Source organism: Brienomyrus brachyistius, chromosome 16, assembly GCF_023856365.1.
Source record: "Brienomyrus brachyistius isolate T26 chromosome 16, BBRACH_0.4, whole genome shotgun sequence".
In the NCBI taxonomy this organism is placed as follows: Eukaryota; Metazoa; Chordata; class Actinopteri; order Osteoglossiformes; family Mormyridae; genus Brienomyrus; species Brienomyrus brachyistius.
In genome coordinates this window covers 1258362-1275846 of record NC_064548.1, presented here as the reverse complement: position 1 = coordinate 1275846, position 17485 = coordinate 1258362, and the positions used below count along the sequence as shown (strand labels likewise).

At 40.4% G+C, this 17485-nt stretch overlaps 1 protein-coding gene, 1 long non-coding RNA gene and 7 other non-coding genes across 9 annotated transcripts; 1 reads left to right on the top strand and 8 right to left on the bottom strand.

The window, feature by feature from the left end:
* Positions 1-680: 680 nt before the first annotated feature.
* LOC125709967 (uncharacterized) lies at positions 681-3724 on the bottom strand. The gene is made up of 2 exons (XM_048979067.1): positions 3055-3724; positions 681-2311 (listed from the first exon to the last, which is right to left on the bottom strand). Exons 1-2 carry the CDS (start codon positions 3060-3062, stop codon positions 1594-1596), a joined length of 726 nt encoding a protein of 241 aa, XP_048835024.1. The 5' UTR covers positions 3063-3724; the 3' UTR covers positions 681-1593.
* Positions 3725-10362: 6638 nt separating this feature from the next.
* Positions 10363-12743, top strand: LOC125709981 (uncharacterized). The gene is made up of 2 exons (XR_007382884.1): positions 10363-10598; positions 11630-12743. It is a non-coding gene; the product is annotated as an uncharacterized LOC125709981 (long non-coding RNA).
* Positions 12744-14106: 1363 nt separating this feature from the next.
* trnai-aau (transfer RNA isoleucine (anticodon AAU)) lies at positions 14107-14180 on the bottom strand. Its single transcript has one exon. It is a non-coding gene; the product is annotated as a tRNA-Ile (tRNA).
* A 97-nt stretch (positions 14181-14277) lies between these two features.
* trnaq-cug (transfer RNA glutamine (anticodon CUG)) lies at positions 14278-14349 on the bottom strand. The gene has a single exon. It is a non-coding gene; the product is annotated as a tRNA-Gln (tRNA).
* A 55-nt stretch (positions 14350-14404) lies between these two features.
* On the bottom strand, positions 14405-14477 carry trnaf-gaa (transfer RNA phenylalanine (anticodon GAA)). Its single transcript has one exon. It is a non-coding gene; the product is annotated as a tRNA-Phe (tRNA).
* A 1021-nt stretch (positions 14478-15498) lies between these two features.
* On the bottom strand, positions 15499-15572 carry trnai-aau (transfer RNA isoleucine (anticodon AAU)). The gene has a single exon. It is a non-coding gene; the product is annotated as a tRNA-Ile (tRNA).
* Positions 15573-15669: 97 nt separating this feature from the next.
* Positions 15670-15741, bottom strand: trnaq-cug (transfer RNA glutamine (anticodon CUG)). Its single transcript has one exon. It is a non-coding gene; the product is annotated as a tRNA-Gln (tRNA).
* Positions 15742-17056: 1315 nt separating this feature from the next.
* trnaq-cug (transfer RNA glutamine (anticodon CUG)) lies at positions 17057-17128 on the bottom strand. Its single transcript has one exon. It is a non-coding gene; the product is annotated as a tRNA-Gln (tRNA).
* A 55-nt stretch (positions 17129-17183) lies between these two features.
* trnaf-gaa (transfer RNA phenylalanine (anticodon GAA)) lies at positions 17184-17256 on the bottom strand. Its single transcript has one exon. It is a non-coding gene; the product is annotated as a tRNA-Phe (tRNA).
* Between the last annotated feature and the right edge of the window lie 229 nt (positions 17257-17485).

Here is a 17485-nt window from a genome sequence, read left to right as displayed (position 1 = left end):
TTTTAAACAGAAAAATAACAATTAACTGTAATCTAGTTTAAAATGTTATCATGTATTCTATTCAAATTATTGAAGTTACCTGGCAACTGGAATTGGCAAATACTATTGATTCCAATGAAACATTTGAAACCACAAAATCACATGAAGAAAACGTACGCTGACCGTTACTGAAACGACCTGGTATCTGTTTCATACCTCACTTTACAACACACAGGACTTAACAATTTAAAGGCACAAGTTATTTTACGTCATGGCCAAGCCACCTTTGCTAGTTTAATGGCAGAAAAATAGTCAAAGCCAGGCGCCTGGTCCACAAGGGATGTACTCAGTCACTGCTGTGTTTATGGTTTAAACATGCTATAAACTAATTTTTTCTAACATTTTCTTTAAGAGCTAGGTGCACTTGCACCTTGGTGGATTGCTATTATATTTGTGGATTTGCCAGGTAGAAGAAAAGAATGCTTCTCTACAGAGATACAGAAACAAATCTGCTTGTACACAATGTGAAAGCGTTTGAGCAGACCATCTACAACAACAGCAGGATTCCACCAAAGTAGAGGTCTGCATTCCCGTAGAATCCATGGCAATTAAGTGCAGGGCAGGACAAACTTTCATTTTTGAATGCAGGAGCACAAGGGAAGTGACTGATATGCTCGCAGTAAAAAGAATGAAACAAGTGCTTTTTGTTATCAAACAATTATTTATTTGCATGAGTAAATAGAAAATTACACAACAAAGTATAGCACGATATCACAACATTACATTGTCTCAAAGCGCTTTAGAGCACCCCCACCCAAAGCCCCCAGTGAGTAAGCCATAGGCGACAGTGGCAAGGAAAAACTCCCTAGAAGGAAGAAACCTTGGGAGGCACCAGACTCAAAGGGGAAGCCCAAACCTCCAGGGGCCGGCAGGGAGAGTGAAAAACACACACATCAGATAACTGCAACAGGTATTCTTCTACATATCCTATACATATGCATGGTACAGTGGTTAGCACTGTTGCCTCACACCTCTGGGAACATTTATCCATTTTCTAAAACCGCTTCTCCTGTTCAGGGATGTGGGGATCAATTTGCCTTTTGGAACAGGCGGTCAGATGGATCCCAGAGGCTACAGGCACGAGGCAGGGAACAACCCAGGATGGGACACCAACCCATCACAGGGCAGGCTCACACACACAGATCATTCACACACACACACAAAACACACACACAAAAACTCACCATTCATTCACACACCATTCATAAACACCATTCACACACCAATCACTCACACAGCATTCACTCACACACACACCATTCATAAACACCATTCACACAGCATTCACTCACACACACCATTCATAAACACCAGACACACACCAGTCACTCACACACCATTCACACACACATAGACCATTCACATACACCATATACTCACACACACCATTCACTCACACACACCATTACCACTCACACTCACATGCCATTACCTCACACACACCATTCACACACCTGCCATTACCTCACACACACCATTCAATCACCATTCTCATACACACACACACACACACCACTTACACACACCATTCACACCCATCATTACCAAACACACTCACATACCATTGACATATACCACATTCCCATTTGATGTGGACACCTTCACACTGCCTGCTTCTAGATTATTTATGTTCAGGTGTTCCACTAATAATTTGTCCACTTTAGTTCCAGCAATTTCCCAATTAAGAGCATTCAGCTGGAATTCACTGTCTACAACCTCTATCTCCACATCCATAATTTCCAATTCAAATTCTGAATTAAAACCCCTCTCTGCAGTCTCCTCCAATTTGACCTCTCCAATTTGTATTTCGACAATTTCAAATTTATCATTTACACCATCTAGCTCAAACTGGCAGAGGTCGACCACTACGGCTCCTATTTTCAGCCTGTCTTGGTGGTCATCTGCAGGCTTTATGGAGACTGTCCTTTCATTTAACAGAAAAACCTCTAACCCATGCATGTCTAACCCCTTATCCCTCCCAGGCTGGTTGATGGGTGGAGTTGCTGGGGAGCACTCTCCTTCTTCACCCCAGCAGATGATCTCATCCCACTTGTCCCAGGCTGCCCAATACACATCATCCGTCCAGCTAACTGCCTTGGCAATTGGCTTTCGGATGTGTGACACGATGGAACGGTCAGCCTGGTCAGAGGGTGATTCTGCTGGGGAGCACAGCTCTTCCTCATCTTCCCAGTCAATCACTTCCATCCACTTGTCCCAAGTTGCCCAGTATCGATCGTTGCTCCAGCTGACAGCTTTTGCAATTCGTTTGTTTCTGAATGAGGAAAAACACACAAGCAATACAATAGAGCTGTCAGTCACTCCTGGCACATGGAATTCAGTTCTGCACTGACACCTTCGCAATGAACAACTGCATTATAGCATAGGAAACTAGTTAACTTTCACATACAATTTACATATAATCAAGAAAGAAGCCTGGAACAATTTTAAATTTTACTAAATGGCAATATACTGATTTTAGTCACCAAACAAACTTTTCAGGTCTTGCTTCACTACTTTTATCTGTGTTTGTTGCAATACATCTGCCCTCTCCTGGTCTGCTGGAATATCATTGCTGTAGGCAGCACCGAGCGCAACCACCCGCATCCTCTTCCGAATGCAACATGAAAGCGCGGGAAAGCGCACGTGCAAAAGTGAAATATCATCTAGACTTTGCGGCACAGGAAACTAGCCGACTTGCACATAAAATTTAAATATAACCAACACAGTAGCCCGCAACAATATTCACTTTATTTAAAAGCAATGAACTAATTTACTCACAAGCAAGCGCAATTATTTACTTAAGCGCAGTAAAGCGCACGCGGAAAAGCGAAATATCAACTACACTTTGCGCATAAAATTTAAATATAATTAACATTGTACCCCGGAACAAAATCACTTTATTTAAAAGCAATATACTGACTTTACTCACCAAACATATTTTAATATACATGCAAATTTGACAGATACTAAATAAGAAAAATTATCCGATAAAATGGGAGCAGAAAAGCAACGTACCTCGTCATCTTGGTGCAGAAAACAAGTGAAGCTGCGTCTTTCAAACCGGCAGCGTCCCACGTGCCGAAGAGTCAAATGTAATCAAGCAACACGGCCCACACAATTAAATAATAACATCATAATAATTATAGCTCTTGTATAATTATTCTATATATTATTCTATAATTAGAGGAACAGACTTTTATAAGTTAACTTGTTCACCGAGAATAGTATACAACACCGTAAGCATATAACCCTTAAAGGATGATTAATTAAAATTCGCACATTCATCCTGCATAACATAAAACAATGACTTAAAGAGACTTAATATGAAATGAACGCTACTGTCCGAGGGCATTTATCTCCACAAATCGCTATGTAACATAATGTCTTAAATACTCAGATTTTCAGAATGACAGAATCTTAACATTTAAAACTTTGTTTTGCGATACCGATACGTAGTGATATTGGTATGTGGAACAACGTTATGTTACACACGCCTCCCACAATTCAAGAAGCTGTAGTTAGATTAAGAGCGTATTCACAATTTACCCGTTTGCCTTTTACCGTGACTGAGCACGATCCCCCACCCCAGCTGGTCTGCATTCCCCACATTGCAATTAACGATCCTGGCCTCAGCGCTTTTGTTACCGTGGGACTTTGTTATGTTGAAGAAAACATTAGAAGGGAACTTCTGTCGCACAACTGAATGAAATTTATGATTAATGCATGGCAGCATTCTCCAAGTACAGTGGGACGGACTCCCCAACGGACCGAGAGTGCTTGTGATGTAAAATACACTAAGATAATTCAGTTCCTTTAAAGAGCGGTTCTTTTAATACTCTGTATTATAATTTTCGTGTGCTGTCCCCTTAAAAAGCATATCACCAGTATTCCTTATTCAAATTGTCCCATTAAAAACTACAATCCCCAAACGTCAAATTGCATGCTTCTGCATGTCACCTACACTTCAGACTTCATCCTCAAAATCAAAGCAGTATTAACACAAGCGACATGTGCCATCACTTAAAGCCAATGTAACTTTTTTAAAATAAAGTCTGTTTCAACTGGATTTTTACCTAAGTAAAACAACCATTTTATGTTCTATTTATCTTAAAACTACTGAAACAAATAATTGGCTACAATGCAGTTCCGCTGTTTTGTTTGGCACCGTAAATTATGTCCTGCATTCTGTGGAAAAAAATGAAGGCTGAGGAATGTTACGTAACACAGTTAAAATGCAAAAGTTCTCTCTGGTGTAATTCACTGCATAAAACCATGGTCTTAAGTGTGGTGTCTTCTTCATAACACTCCCTGACTTTTGTATCCGTGACCATGAGATAGGGTGGGCTGCTTTTCTTCCTTCATTTTACTAGTGTTCCTCCCTTTCCTCCCAGCCTTGGCTGGTGGTTCAGGCAGCATCACCTTCTTTTAATGGAGCCAGGTGTCATTTATTTTGAAGTGCAGAAAATGTTCTAGCAGAGGTCTTAGACAATTTCTGAATTACACAGAACTCTGACTTCTTATGAAGCTGTGAGAAATTGTTCATCTGTAATTGTTGCATTGATATTTGTTGATGTGCGTGTGCCCTCCTTGAGCAGTAAAGGGGAGATCACATGCAGAGCTGATTTTCTGTAGTTTCTTAGTCTAAATAAAAATAAAATATTCTCTTCATATAGTCTGGAAGAGCCAATTAGTTATTTCTAGAAAAATAAATAGAGCCAATGAAGGAACCAGATGTCACAGTAACACAGGTCACTGTCTGTGGTGCTGGGTGTTGGGCTGGCGCTGAAGAAATAGGATAACTGGCCAAAGTGTCCGTGTGCCTCCACTGATTACAGGACATTAGTTAACAGTAATTAGCAATCACTTATAGTTCTCATTTATAATGATGTAAAATTATAAATATATATATATCCATCCATCCATCCATCCATTTTCCAAACTGCTTATCCTACTGGGTCGCGGGGGTTCCTGAGCCTATCCCAGTTCCCAATGGGCACGAGGCAGGGAACAACCTAGGATGGGGGGCCAGCCCATCGCAGGTCACACTCACATACCATTCACTCTCACATGCACACCTATGGGCAATTTAGTAACTCCAATTAGCCTCAGCATGTTTTTGATTGTGGGGGTACACCGGAGTACCCGGAGGAAACCCCACGAGGACACGGGGAGAACATGCAAACTCCACACACATGTAATCCAGGCAGAGACTCGAACCTGGGTCCCAGAGGTGTGAGGCAACAGTGTTAACCACTGCACCACCATATATATATATATATGTAAATATATATATATATATATATATATATATATATATATATATTATGGACAAAATATAATCGTGATTTAATGTATCCCTTCTGCTCTTAAAAAAGCGCAATATGTCTGAATGACGAATATGTCTATTACGTTTTAATAATCTTGTTAATATTTGTTTACCTTTTTTTCTGTAATCACTCTATGTTAAAGCAATTTTTAAATCTAGCTGTGAAATTGATGATGCTGTTGTTATTCTGACTGTCTGAACATAAGTGAGGGGATGGATGCACTATTCTATGGAGGCCTCTGAAGAGAATAAATTATCCCAATATTATATTGGGAGAGATGATTAAATCAGAGCTAGATAAGATTTTAACAACTCTGAGCTATTAGTTAAGTTCTTCCCAAATGAGTTTGATGGGCCGAAAGGCCTCCTCTAATTTGTAAATTTCTTATGTTCTAAGACATACAGTACTGTGTGAAAGTCTTAGGCAGTCCAAAGAAATGTTTAAAGCTGTTTATCTGGGTAGCAAGTGTACTTTGACTTAGAATAAATGACACAATTTAACATTAGAACATGTGCAAATTAAGAGTAACACAATAAAAACTAGTAATAACTTCTTCTGTTTTCTAAAGCGTTACTGATATCTAGTTGGATGGCTAGATGAACACCGCTTCAGTTCCCAAACTTCTCCCCAGCGGCACCTCAGCCGTTCCATGATTTTGTTAAATTTCACCAACAGCTCAATTAAATAATTAATTATACTGGTTTAAAAAGTCAGTGACAGATTGACTAGCTGTACTGTATGAGGTGTGCTAGTGGCCAAGTCAAAAAATACATGGCTGCACTGGATGGTCGTTACAAATACTAGGATGATTTTAGCAGAGGTTCTGAAATGGCTAAGCTGACACACTTTGACAGGCATAATGTAGCTGAAGTTCAGCCTGTAGCTGAAGACCCTGCCCCACTGCAGAAGTTCAAGGGAATTCTGCTTTTCCTTCTCCATCACTTCCTGGATGGCCTCTTTCGAAGACCTCTTCATGCACACCCTAGCCAGATGCACTGAGAGGCTTGGCTGTGTCTTCTTGCACACGGGGCAGAGCAGGAAATGCCTGCTCGAAGCACTGGGGATAAAATAAAATTAAAAAAAGTCATAAATAAAGATTAGATTTGATTCATTACTTTTAGTTGAATAAAGAAACAGTCCAGTCATCATCAACACTGTTCGTTTCACAGTGGTTTGGATAAATAACATTTGCATATCCTGATGGCTCCTAGACTGAGTAAAGTACATAATCACAGCTATTGAAACATGTTAACTAATTACTTACATTTATATTAAAATAAAATTTAATTAATTAAATTAAACTTAAGCTGCTTCAAAATATTATTTTAGGTTCGTAATGTACATAATCATAGCTATTGAAACATGTTGACTAATTACTTACATTTATATTAAAATAAAATTTAATTAATTAAATTAAACTTAAGTTGCTTCAAAATATTGTTTTAGTTTTGTAATGGATGCAATTTAAGTTTTAACAATAGCAGTCAGTGGTCAGAGACTTTTGCACAGTGTCAGTAAAGTAGAACAAGTTTATCCACAATTTCTACAGATTCTAATGAAATGAACAGTCCATTATTGGGATGGCTGAGGTCCTTCACGATCTTCTTGGCCTTGGTCCAGCACCGCCTGCTGTAGATTGAGTGCAGGTCAGGGAGCTCGGTGCAGATGGTGCGCTCAGCTGATCGCACAACCCTCTGTAGAGCTCGTCTGTCCTGCATGGTGCTGTTCCCGAACCAGGTTTCCTCCCAGAGTACGTGCAGATCAGTTGCATTGGGGAGTCCATACTGTGATGCTGAGTGAGTGTAGTAGGAGTTTGAGAGATGAAACTCCTGATGATTTACTCCCTCGGCTAACTAACCAGAACAGGATCATACCAATACCAAAATTATAAGTTTATAAATGTTTTTCACTACCCTGATTCATTCAGTTATTTCTGTTTGTTAATTCCACCCCCCAAGCAAATACATAAACAAACAAATATTGAGGGGGGATGTGTCAGAGGTGATAGAATCAGTGGATGAATCTAAAAAAAAAAGTCATGATTTTTTTCTCTCCAAAACATAATGCACAAAAGTTAGGTAAGACATTGACATGTTATGACAGTAGCATGATGCAGAGGAACAAACAGAAGGAAATATCAAACTAAACCTGAGTCAACTAGGACTAATTACACTAAATTAAGTGGAACACACAAAATACCTAAAACCACTTAATAAACAAACAACAAATATTGCATTAGATAAACTATACTGATGCCTGAGAGAAGTTGTTGTGCAAGCTGCAGCAAGTACGTAAGGCACAGGTGCAGAGACACTACATATAGTGCAAACTAATTTAAAAGTATACAGTACACACAATGATTCCTGAAAAATCAAAATACCGTGGAATACTAATGAAATACTTATCAGGATGATGATGATGATGATGATGATAGAAATAATAAAGAATTAGTTTAAGGTATTATGCAATTGACATGTACAATTAAAAAAGAAATTGCACCAGACATTTCCTGTGGCAAAGAAGGGTTGCTTTGTGGCATGTCGCCGACAGGATGTCATGGGCAGGAGGGTAGGCAGGCAGGGCAGCACAGGCAGAAGGGCTGGCGGGCAGCCAGAACTGTTTTGCCACTGCAGTTTGTTTTACAGTTTCATCTGCATTTGTTTCCCCAAGGTATAACAGCAGCTAATTTATGAACATGCTGCTTTTCAGAAAAGAAGTTTAATTTCCAGGAGCATGACCAGTGCACACATTTAGTGTTGACGGTTCTTTGTAAAATGGATGTCCTGTACTTTTATTGATCTGTCCGTCCGTCCATCCATCCATCCATCCATCCATTTTCTAACTACTTCTGATGAAGTTCCGGGTTATGGCGAATTGAACGTCTGACTCCGGTCAGCTGAGCAAAGTTGGTAACCTTGGTATTGTGTGTAGGAGATTCGGTATAACTATAATTTCGTTCTCCATTTACATGCCGGAAGTGTCTTTAAGTGTTATGTAGTTTTGCCTGAAACGCAAAAATAAAAGAATATGGAGTAAGATCGCTGTCAAAAATAACTCGTAATAATGTACGTCAAATGTACGCTTCACAAGCGTAAATTACGCTTGCGCTTCTGAAAAATACGCTTGCTTCTGAAATTTACGCTTGCGCTTCTGAAAATTACGCTTGCTTCTGAAATTTACGCTTGCGCTTCTGAAAATTACGAGTGGCTTCTCAAGCGTGAACAACCTGTCAAAAACCGTCATTGGAAGTACAAGGCATTCTCTATCGAGGAAGAAACAATCGATTTTTGTTACTGTATACGCATGTGCCAGAAAGATAGAGAATCAACCAAACGCGCCGAATTCACAGTTATTTCTATTAGTTTACTTGTTGTTGCACAACACTTTTTCTCGGTGTACAGAATGTAAAAATATTAAGGTAAAGAATGTTATACTTTATTCATAGTAATTATAGTTGGTTATTATTTATTATGCAGAAGTATGTCACTGCTGCTGTCCAGTAATGTGTCAGGCTAAGTTGTTAATAGTCTCATGTATATGAGATGGACATTTAAGTACACACTGTTATTTTCTGATAAATAATAAACAGTGTACTGTAGCTATGGCTAACAATTAATTTTGTTTTCATAAGAATAAGATTTTTCATACAGCTTAGGGTTCAGTGAGCACAAACCACTTCACGGGCATGTAGTAGTTATTAAGTTTTGTTGATATTTGCTTTGAAAATTATTTGTTATTTGCTTTAACAGGTATCATTGGTGACACAAGTGCTGGACAGACTCAGACACAGTATAATTTCCATTTTAAATCAACCACAACAGGATTTGGACTACTTCTTGTATGTCATAAATCAGGAAATGTTTATATTGACATCTGCTTCAACAGTTTTTGATATTCCGTTTGAAATTATAAATACTTTGTCTGACCTTCAAATAAAGCTGCAGAGAAGCCTTGCACAGGAGGACTTTGTTGCCTTTGTAAGGCAAGGGTGTGAGGGTCGTGGTCGTCCAAATTTTGTGTTTTCAAGTGAACTGCTTGGATTGCTAACTGATATGCCACTCTCAGTGGCTTGTATTGCAAATATATTAGGTGTTAGTGAGGCAACCATCTTTAGACGTATGAGGGAATTGGGCTTGTCAACCAGGTCTACAAGCAGAAGGACACAGAGTTCAGTGGAGTCGTGTCAAAGAAAGCCTGCACAGAGTTGACGCTTCTGGAATTTTGGAAAGGATGACTCAACTTTCACCAAAAATCACCAGCATGACCAAAGTTCACCAAATTTTGTGCTGTATTAATAATTTCAGCTAAATGAATCTACAAACAAAAATAAAGATTAATTTAAAAAAACATATGCATACAACACAACATAAAAAGTTTAATACATGTCATAGACATTCCAGATCTCTGTATACTATGCAAAATACACATTTCTGCAATGACAGAAATTAAGACAGTAATAACACATTATAAATAATAACCAACTATAATTACTATGAATAAAGTACAACATTCTTTACCTTAATATTTTTACATTCTGTTCACCGAGAAAAAGTGTTGTGCAACAACAAGTAAACTAATAGAAATAGCTGTGAATTCGGCGCGTTTGGTTGGTTCTCCATCTTTCTGGCACATGCGTATACAATAACAAAAATCGATTGTTTCTTCCTCGATAGAGAATGCCTTATATGTCCAATGATTTTTTTTTGGTTTTTGACAGGTTGTTCACGCTTGAGAAACCACTCGTAATTTTCAGAAGCGCAAGCGTAAATTTCAGAAGCAAGCGTAATTTTCAGAAGCGCAAGCGTAAATTTCAGAAGCAAGCGTAATTTTCGGAAGCGCAAGCGTAAATTTCAGAAGCAAGCGTATTTTTCAGAAGTGCAAGCGTAATTTACGCTTGTGAAGCGTACATTTGACGTACATTATTACGAGTTATTTTTGACAGCGATCTTACTCCATAAAAGAAAGCAATTAGAGCTAACCAGTTGCTGCTGCGGGCGGCGAGAATAGTTTAGCTAAACGGCCCTAAACCGTTTCCCATTCATTCTCTATGGTAGTGCTAAACCACTACGGATGTAATATATTTTTGGCCACTACGACTTTGTGGCGCTGTTCCGAGATTTTAAAGACGCAAAGTTTCTAAAATCTTTATTACATGGATAAACTTCTGTGGACACAGGACGAGTCACCAGCTTCTCGCTTCGGTTATTTACACTTACTGTTCATCTATCAAAGGTAAGACACGTTGTTTTGGGTAAATGTAAAACTTCAGGATAAATTTACAGTTATGTCTCCAGGTTTTTTAATATCAGCTCGCTTATGATAACATTAAATATTGCAACTATTTCACTTGTTTGATGAGAGATAACTGACCGAATTCTGTCTCTCGTACATGTTAGCTGTAATTAATGAATTAAACAATAATAATAATAATGAATTAACCTGACCGTTATTGATAATGTGTGTGGTTTTATGTTGTTATATTATAAAATCTTGTACTGTCAGTAATTTTGTGTCAAATTGGCTACTATCGCTCACTTTATAAGAGGCTGATGCTAGGTTTGTGGCATAGTTTATGTGTCTATGGCTTGTGATAAAATGACACGCGGAATAATGAATGAACATGATAATTTTTTTTATATTGCTGTGTATAGTTTTCATGCCATAACATTAAAAAATCCTGTCAGTCCGTTTCTGACAAACTTGCGTTGATCAGTGACCTGAGCATCTGTCGCTTGGTAGATTATTTTCTGTCTGATCAATTATAAACTGCACTGAACAGAAGAACTTGAGTACTAATAGTATCACAGGCAGAACCATAAATGCTTTTTGATAACTTTTTTTGTTTTAGTCATTTTAAAATATTAAGATAAAGCATTACATTATATATATAATATAATATAAAGGCATCACACATTATAGCCGTGTGTGTTATGCATTATGACTGCCTTATGAAGCTGTCATCTATAATGCATGGTAGATACCTTTGTAATACAGCATAAAGCATCATTAATGCTTATACCGACCATTGCAATGCATTATGAAGCTTTCTATAGTGCATTCATAATGCATAATACACATGGCAATAATGTGTTATGCATTTTGATAAATATTTATAGCCATGTGTGTAATACTTTATGGATGCATTATTATTTGTTATGCATTTGTTTATAAATTACCAAAGCAATGGCCTTAAGTAAAGTGTTACCTGATTTAGGTTAAATATTAGCTCTTTAACACCAAAATGGCCTTGGATGAATTTGCAGAGACAGAATTCTTCCAGAAGGAACTGGAGGCCGCCAAGAAACAGATGAAGCAGAATATGGAGACAAGGAGAAAAGGGCCAGACTCACGACAACCAAGGCCGCCTTTGCAGATTCTGCTGCATGAACCTGAAACAGGAACCAAACAGCCTGCACATCTACACCGGATGCCTTTAATGTTCCATGTTATTTCAATAAGACCTCTCTTTATGAGTATAGTCCATGCTTTTATATTTGTGTAAAACAGTAAGATACATAAAAAATGCTTTATATTTGTATAGAGGTACTTTCATCTTCAAGATCTTCCTGTGTGATATATTTTGTTTGTTATAAATGTGTCTGTTTTATGTTGTATTGATGTGATTAAGATTGTTACACTGACCTTGATGCATGGCTGAAAATCTGTCATGTTCTACTTGCACTGTTAACAGGCACTCTATGTATCCATATTATATACATACCATCTTCTGGGACCCTGCCCCCCATAGCTGACCCAGCCCTCTGCTCGGCATTCCTGCTCTCACTCAGGCCAGCGTCACACACATGCCACCTTTTTATCAGGTTTTCTTGTTTTTAACGGGAAGTTTATCCTTGTTAATAAGTGATTGCTTTTCATCTTCATTTAGTCATTGTAAGCAGTTATTTTTAAATGCTGGCCTTATGTTTTCTGTTTTAGTTCTAAAACACTTATCTTTAATTAGTATTTACAGAAATGTAATAAAATGAGACGTAAAATTCTATTGTAAAATTTGAAATGTTTGTATAGAGGGGGCCTGACACACTACTTTCATCCTCAGAACCTGACTGTTTGGTTACACTGATGATTTTTATTTGGGTCTGTCTGTCAGACGTCAGTGTCAAAAGTCATTTCAATAAATGCACCCAGGATCCTCATGTTTTGAATAATTTATCCCAAATTTTTAACAGTGTTGTCATGTCTGCAATGATGACTGGAACCTTGGTGCATGTCTTAAATATAGCCATGTTTTGCTAGTAAAGTTTATTTTTTTATAGCAGAGCTTTTCCTGTTTCATAACTGCTTGCTGGTGGTATTTTAGGACTTGCTCTTGCTTTTCTGTGAAACTATGTCAAACATAAAATTGATATTTAATTGAAATATTACATGCTGCTTTTTTCCTGGTTAAACAAAAATCACACAGCAGACTTTTTCTGCACACGACTGCTTTTCACAACTTTATTATGTCATCTAACACGATAGGTTCTGCATCATAAGAACATTCCAATATGTTGGTTAATATTTTTTAAGCGGTTCATCAACAATCCTTGTGGGGAGTCTTAATGACAAACTTTGACAAACACAGGAATAACTGAAAAATCAGTATACTTCTAGTCAGTTACTGCCAATACAGTGTAGTAATTTACTGTGTTTAAAGTAGCACCATTCATCCAATGAATTTGGTATAAACTACAAAATCTAATTTTAAATTATTCTTTATTCATTACATACATAGTTACTACAAGTACAACATGTAGTGAAATGTACAGTTGAAATTAATTTTCAGTGTTTTCCACTCACAGATCTCACATTTTATCATTTTAATAATTTAAGCAGTACATCAACAGTCCTTTACAATATATTAATGATAATTAAACACAATTTGACAAACAAAGGAGTAAAATTAATAAACTTGTAAGTAACTGCCAAAGTGGTGCAATCATTTACAATGTTCAGAGTAGCAGCATTCATCCAATAAATCTTGTATGAAGTACTTTTAAATTTACGACTAATTCATTATATTTTATTATTTATTTGCAATACTTTCCACTGGCATATCTCATATTTTACGATACCTGAAGGCGGATTCGAACCGATCCTCTCGATCCTTTGAACGGCACAGATGAACCAAAAAAAGGCTTCCCTCTGATTGGCTGGTTTTCTGTTACAGCTATTCGCAACCTGCCCTGCTGTGGCAGGCGAGAATTCTACCACTGAACCACCCATGCAAACACACGAGACCGGCTTTCCGCCGAAAGACCGGAAAAATTGCTAAAGCAAAAACGGAGTGATGACAGCTCATTTCACACAACTGTTAAGATCAACGGAGTATTTATAAATTGAAGTGCTTGAAGCACAAGAACTCTGGGACCTTCTAGTGGAAGTGCTGCTTCGGGATGCTTGACAACTCCGTCGACTTTTCCAGTAAATGCCTCCAAAAAAGCTCGTTCCATCAGAAACTTGTAAACAACACCAGAAGGCAGCATGGTTTTACAGTGCGGGTTGGATGTTTCTTCAAGAACTACTACGCTCTTTGAGCAAATTGTGTATGTAGACGTACACTTTGCCAGTCCACTTGCTGCAGAATTGTCAGCTAAGAGAAATGTGTGTATCCTCCATTTCTTTTTCTCACCACGACGCAGGTGAATCTGGCACGACTGTGTTCTTATAATCACGTCGGACACTTTCATTTTCCTTACCTCTGATCTCCAAGCACTCCGACCACCGGGAGAAAGAGAAAGCGTGGCCCGTATGGGGATCGAACCCATGACCTTGGCGTTATTAGCACCACGCTCTAACCAGCTGAGCTAACCGGCCAAGCGGCAGAAAAGGTCGGCTACACCACATGCAAAAAGTGCAAAAGAAACGTTTTTGGGCAAGAGTGCGCCTTGGGGCGCAAAACTGAGCCCATGACAGGTCCCACCGAGATTTGAACTCGGATCGCTGGATTCAGAGCCCAGAGTGCTAACCATTACACCATGGAACCAGCGGGTACATCGCAGCCCAAGGCGGAGACGAGCTCCAAGACTCACGTCACGTGCTGCCAGAACCCGGGATTGAACCAGGGACCTTTAGATCTTCAGTCTAACGCTCTCCCAACTGAGCTATTCCGGCACAACCGTGAGCTCCACTCTTGCCGTTTTCTGCCTCTTTCTTTGGAGCCCATCTCCCCACCTGAGCCACATGCAGTGAATGTCAACCTGGAGCAGCAGCAAGCTATGAGAAGTGTCCGATTTTAAGCCATAGTACGGTACACGAGTCAGGTGAGAGGCTCTTCTCAAGCTAACACGAGACTGTTGCTCAACAAAGACAATATGTCAGACAGTGGAATGTGTGAGAAAGTGCACAGATGCAAGGATGGGCAAGAAGGCGGTCAGAAGTGTGAAGCTGAGATGCCTCTGTGTAGTTTTTAGCTAGGGGAACTGTAATGAGCCAGCCTCAGGGCTCCGCTTGCCAGGGGTTGAGCGGAAATGTGGAGTACCTGTCTTGAGATAAGACTGAATTAGCTGGAGTTCAGCGCTGAGTGTACAGTTATTAAAAGAGCCGCTTTGCATTGGCCGGGAATCGAACCCGGGCCTCCCGCGTGGCAGGCAAGAATTCTACCACTGAACCACCCATGCAAACACACGAGACCGGCTTTCCGCCGAAAGACCGGAAAAATTGCTAAAGCAAAAAAGGAGTGATGACAGCTCATTTCACACAACTGTTAAGATCAACGTAGTATTTATAAATTGAAGTGCTTGAAGCACAAGAACTCTGGGACCTTCTAGTGGAAGTGCTGCTTCGGAATGCTTGACAACTCCGTCGACTTTTCCAATAAATGCCTCCAAAAAAGCTCGTTCCATCAGAAACTTGTAAACAACACCAGAAGGCAGCATGGTTTTACAGTGCGGGTTGGATTTTTCTTCAAGAACTACTACGCTCTTTGAGCAAATTGTGTATGTAGTCGTACACTTTGCCAGTCCACTTGCTGCAGAATTGTCAGCTAAGAGAAATGTGTGTATCCTCCATTTCTTTTTCTCACCACGACGCAGGTGAATCTGGCACGACTGTGTTCTTATAATCACGTCGGACACTTTCATTTTCCTTACCTCTGATCTCCAAGCACTCCGACCACCGGGAGAAAGAGAAAGCGTGGCCCGTATGGGGATCGAACCCATGACCTTGGCGTTATTAGCACCACGCTCTAACCAGCTGAGCTAACCGGCCAAGCGGCAGAAAAGGTCGGCTACACCACATGCAAAAAGTGCAAAAGAAACGTTTTTGGGCAAGAGTGCGCCTTGGGGCGCAAAACTGCGCCCATGACAGGTCCCACCGAGATTTGAACTCGGATCGCTGGATTCAGAGCCCAGAGTGCTAACCATTACACCATGGAACCAGCGGGTACATCGCAGCCCAAGGCGGAGACGAGCTCCAAGACTCACGTCACGTGCTGCCAGAACCCAGGATTGAACCAGGGACCTTTAGATCTTCAGTTTAACGCTCTCCTAACTGAGCTATTCCGGCACAACCGTGAGCTCCACTCTTGCCGTTTTCTGCCTCTTTCTTTGGAGCCCATCTCCCCACCTGAGCCACATGCAGTGAATGTCAACCTGGAGCAGCAGCAAGCTATGAGAAGTGTCCGATTTTAAGCCATAGTACACGAGTCAGGTGAGAGGCTCTTCTCAAGCTAACACGAGACTGTTGCTCAACAAAGACAATATGTCAGACAGTGGAATGTGTGAGAAAGTGCACAGATGCAAGGATGGGCAAGAAGGCGGTCAGAAGTGTGAAGCTGAGATGCCTCTGTGTAGTTTTTAGCTAGGGGAACTGTAATGAGCCAGCCTCAGGGCTCCGCTTGCCAGGGGTTGAGCGGAAATGTGGAGTACCTGTCTTGAGATAAGACTGAATTAGCTGGAGTTCAGCGCTGAGTGTACAGTTATTAAAAGAGCCGCTTTGCATTGGCCGGGAATCGAACCCGGGCCTCCCGCGTGGCAGGCGAGAATTCTACCACTGAACCACCCATGCAAACACACGAGACCGGCTTTCCGCCGAAAGACCGGAAAAATTGCTAAAGCAAAAACGGAGTGATGACAGCTCATTTCACACAACTGTTAAGATCAACGGAGTATTTATAAATTGAAGTGCTTGAAGCACAAGAACTCTGGGACCTTCTAGTGGAAGTGCTGCTTCGGGATGCTTGACAACTCCGTCGACTTTTCCAATAAATGCCTCCAAAAAAGCTCGTTCCATCAGAAACTTGTAAACAACACCAGAAGGCAGCATGGTTTTACAGTGCGGGTTGGATTTTTCTTCAAGAACTACTACGCTCTTTGAGCAAATTGTCTATGTAGACGTACACTTTGCCAGTCCACTTGCTGCAGAATTGTCAGCTAAGAGAAATGTGTGTATCCTCCATTTCTTTTTCTCACCACGACGCAGGTGAATCTGGCACGACTGTGTTCTTATAATCACGTCGGACACTTTCATTTTCCTTATCTCTGACCTCCAAGCACTCCGACCACCGGGAGAAAGAGAAAGCGTGGCCCGTACGGGGATCGAACCCATGACCTTGGCGTTATTAGCACCACGCTCTAACCAGCTGAGCTAACCGGCCAAGCGGCAGAAAAGGTCGGCTACACCACATGCAAAAAGTGCAAAAGAAACGTTTTTGGGCAAGAGTGCGCCTTGGGGCGCAAAACTGAGCCCATGACAGGTCCCACCGAGATTTGAACTCGGATCGCTGGATTCAGAGCCCAGAGTGCTAACCATTACACCATGGAACCAGCGGGTACATCGCAGCCCAAGGCGGAGACGAGCTCCAAGACTCACGTCACGTGCTGCCAGAACCCGGGATTGAACCAGGGACCTTTAGATCTTCAGTCTAACGCTCTCCCAACTGAGCTATTCCGGCACAACTGTGAGCTCCACTCTTGCCGTTTTCTGCCTCTTTCTTTGGAGCCCATCTCCCCACCTGAGCCACATGCAGTGAATGTCAACCTGGAGCAGCAGCAAGCTATGAGAAGTGTCCGATTTTAAGCCATAGTACGGTACACGAGTCAGGTGAGAGGCTCTTCTCAAGCTAACACGAGACTGTTGCTCAACAAAGACAATATGTCAGACAGTGGAATGTGTGAGAAAGT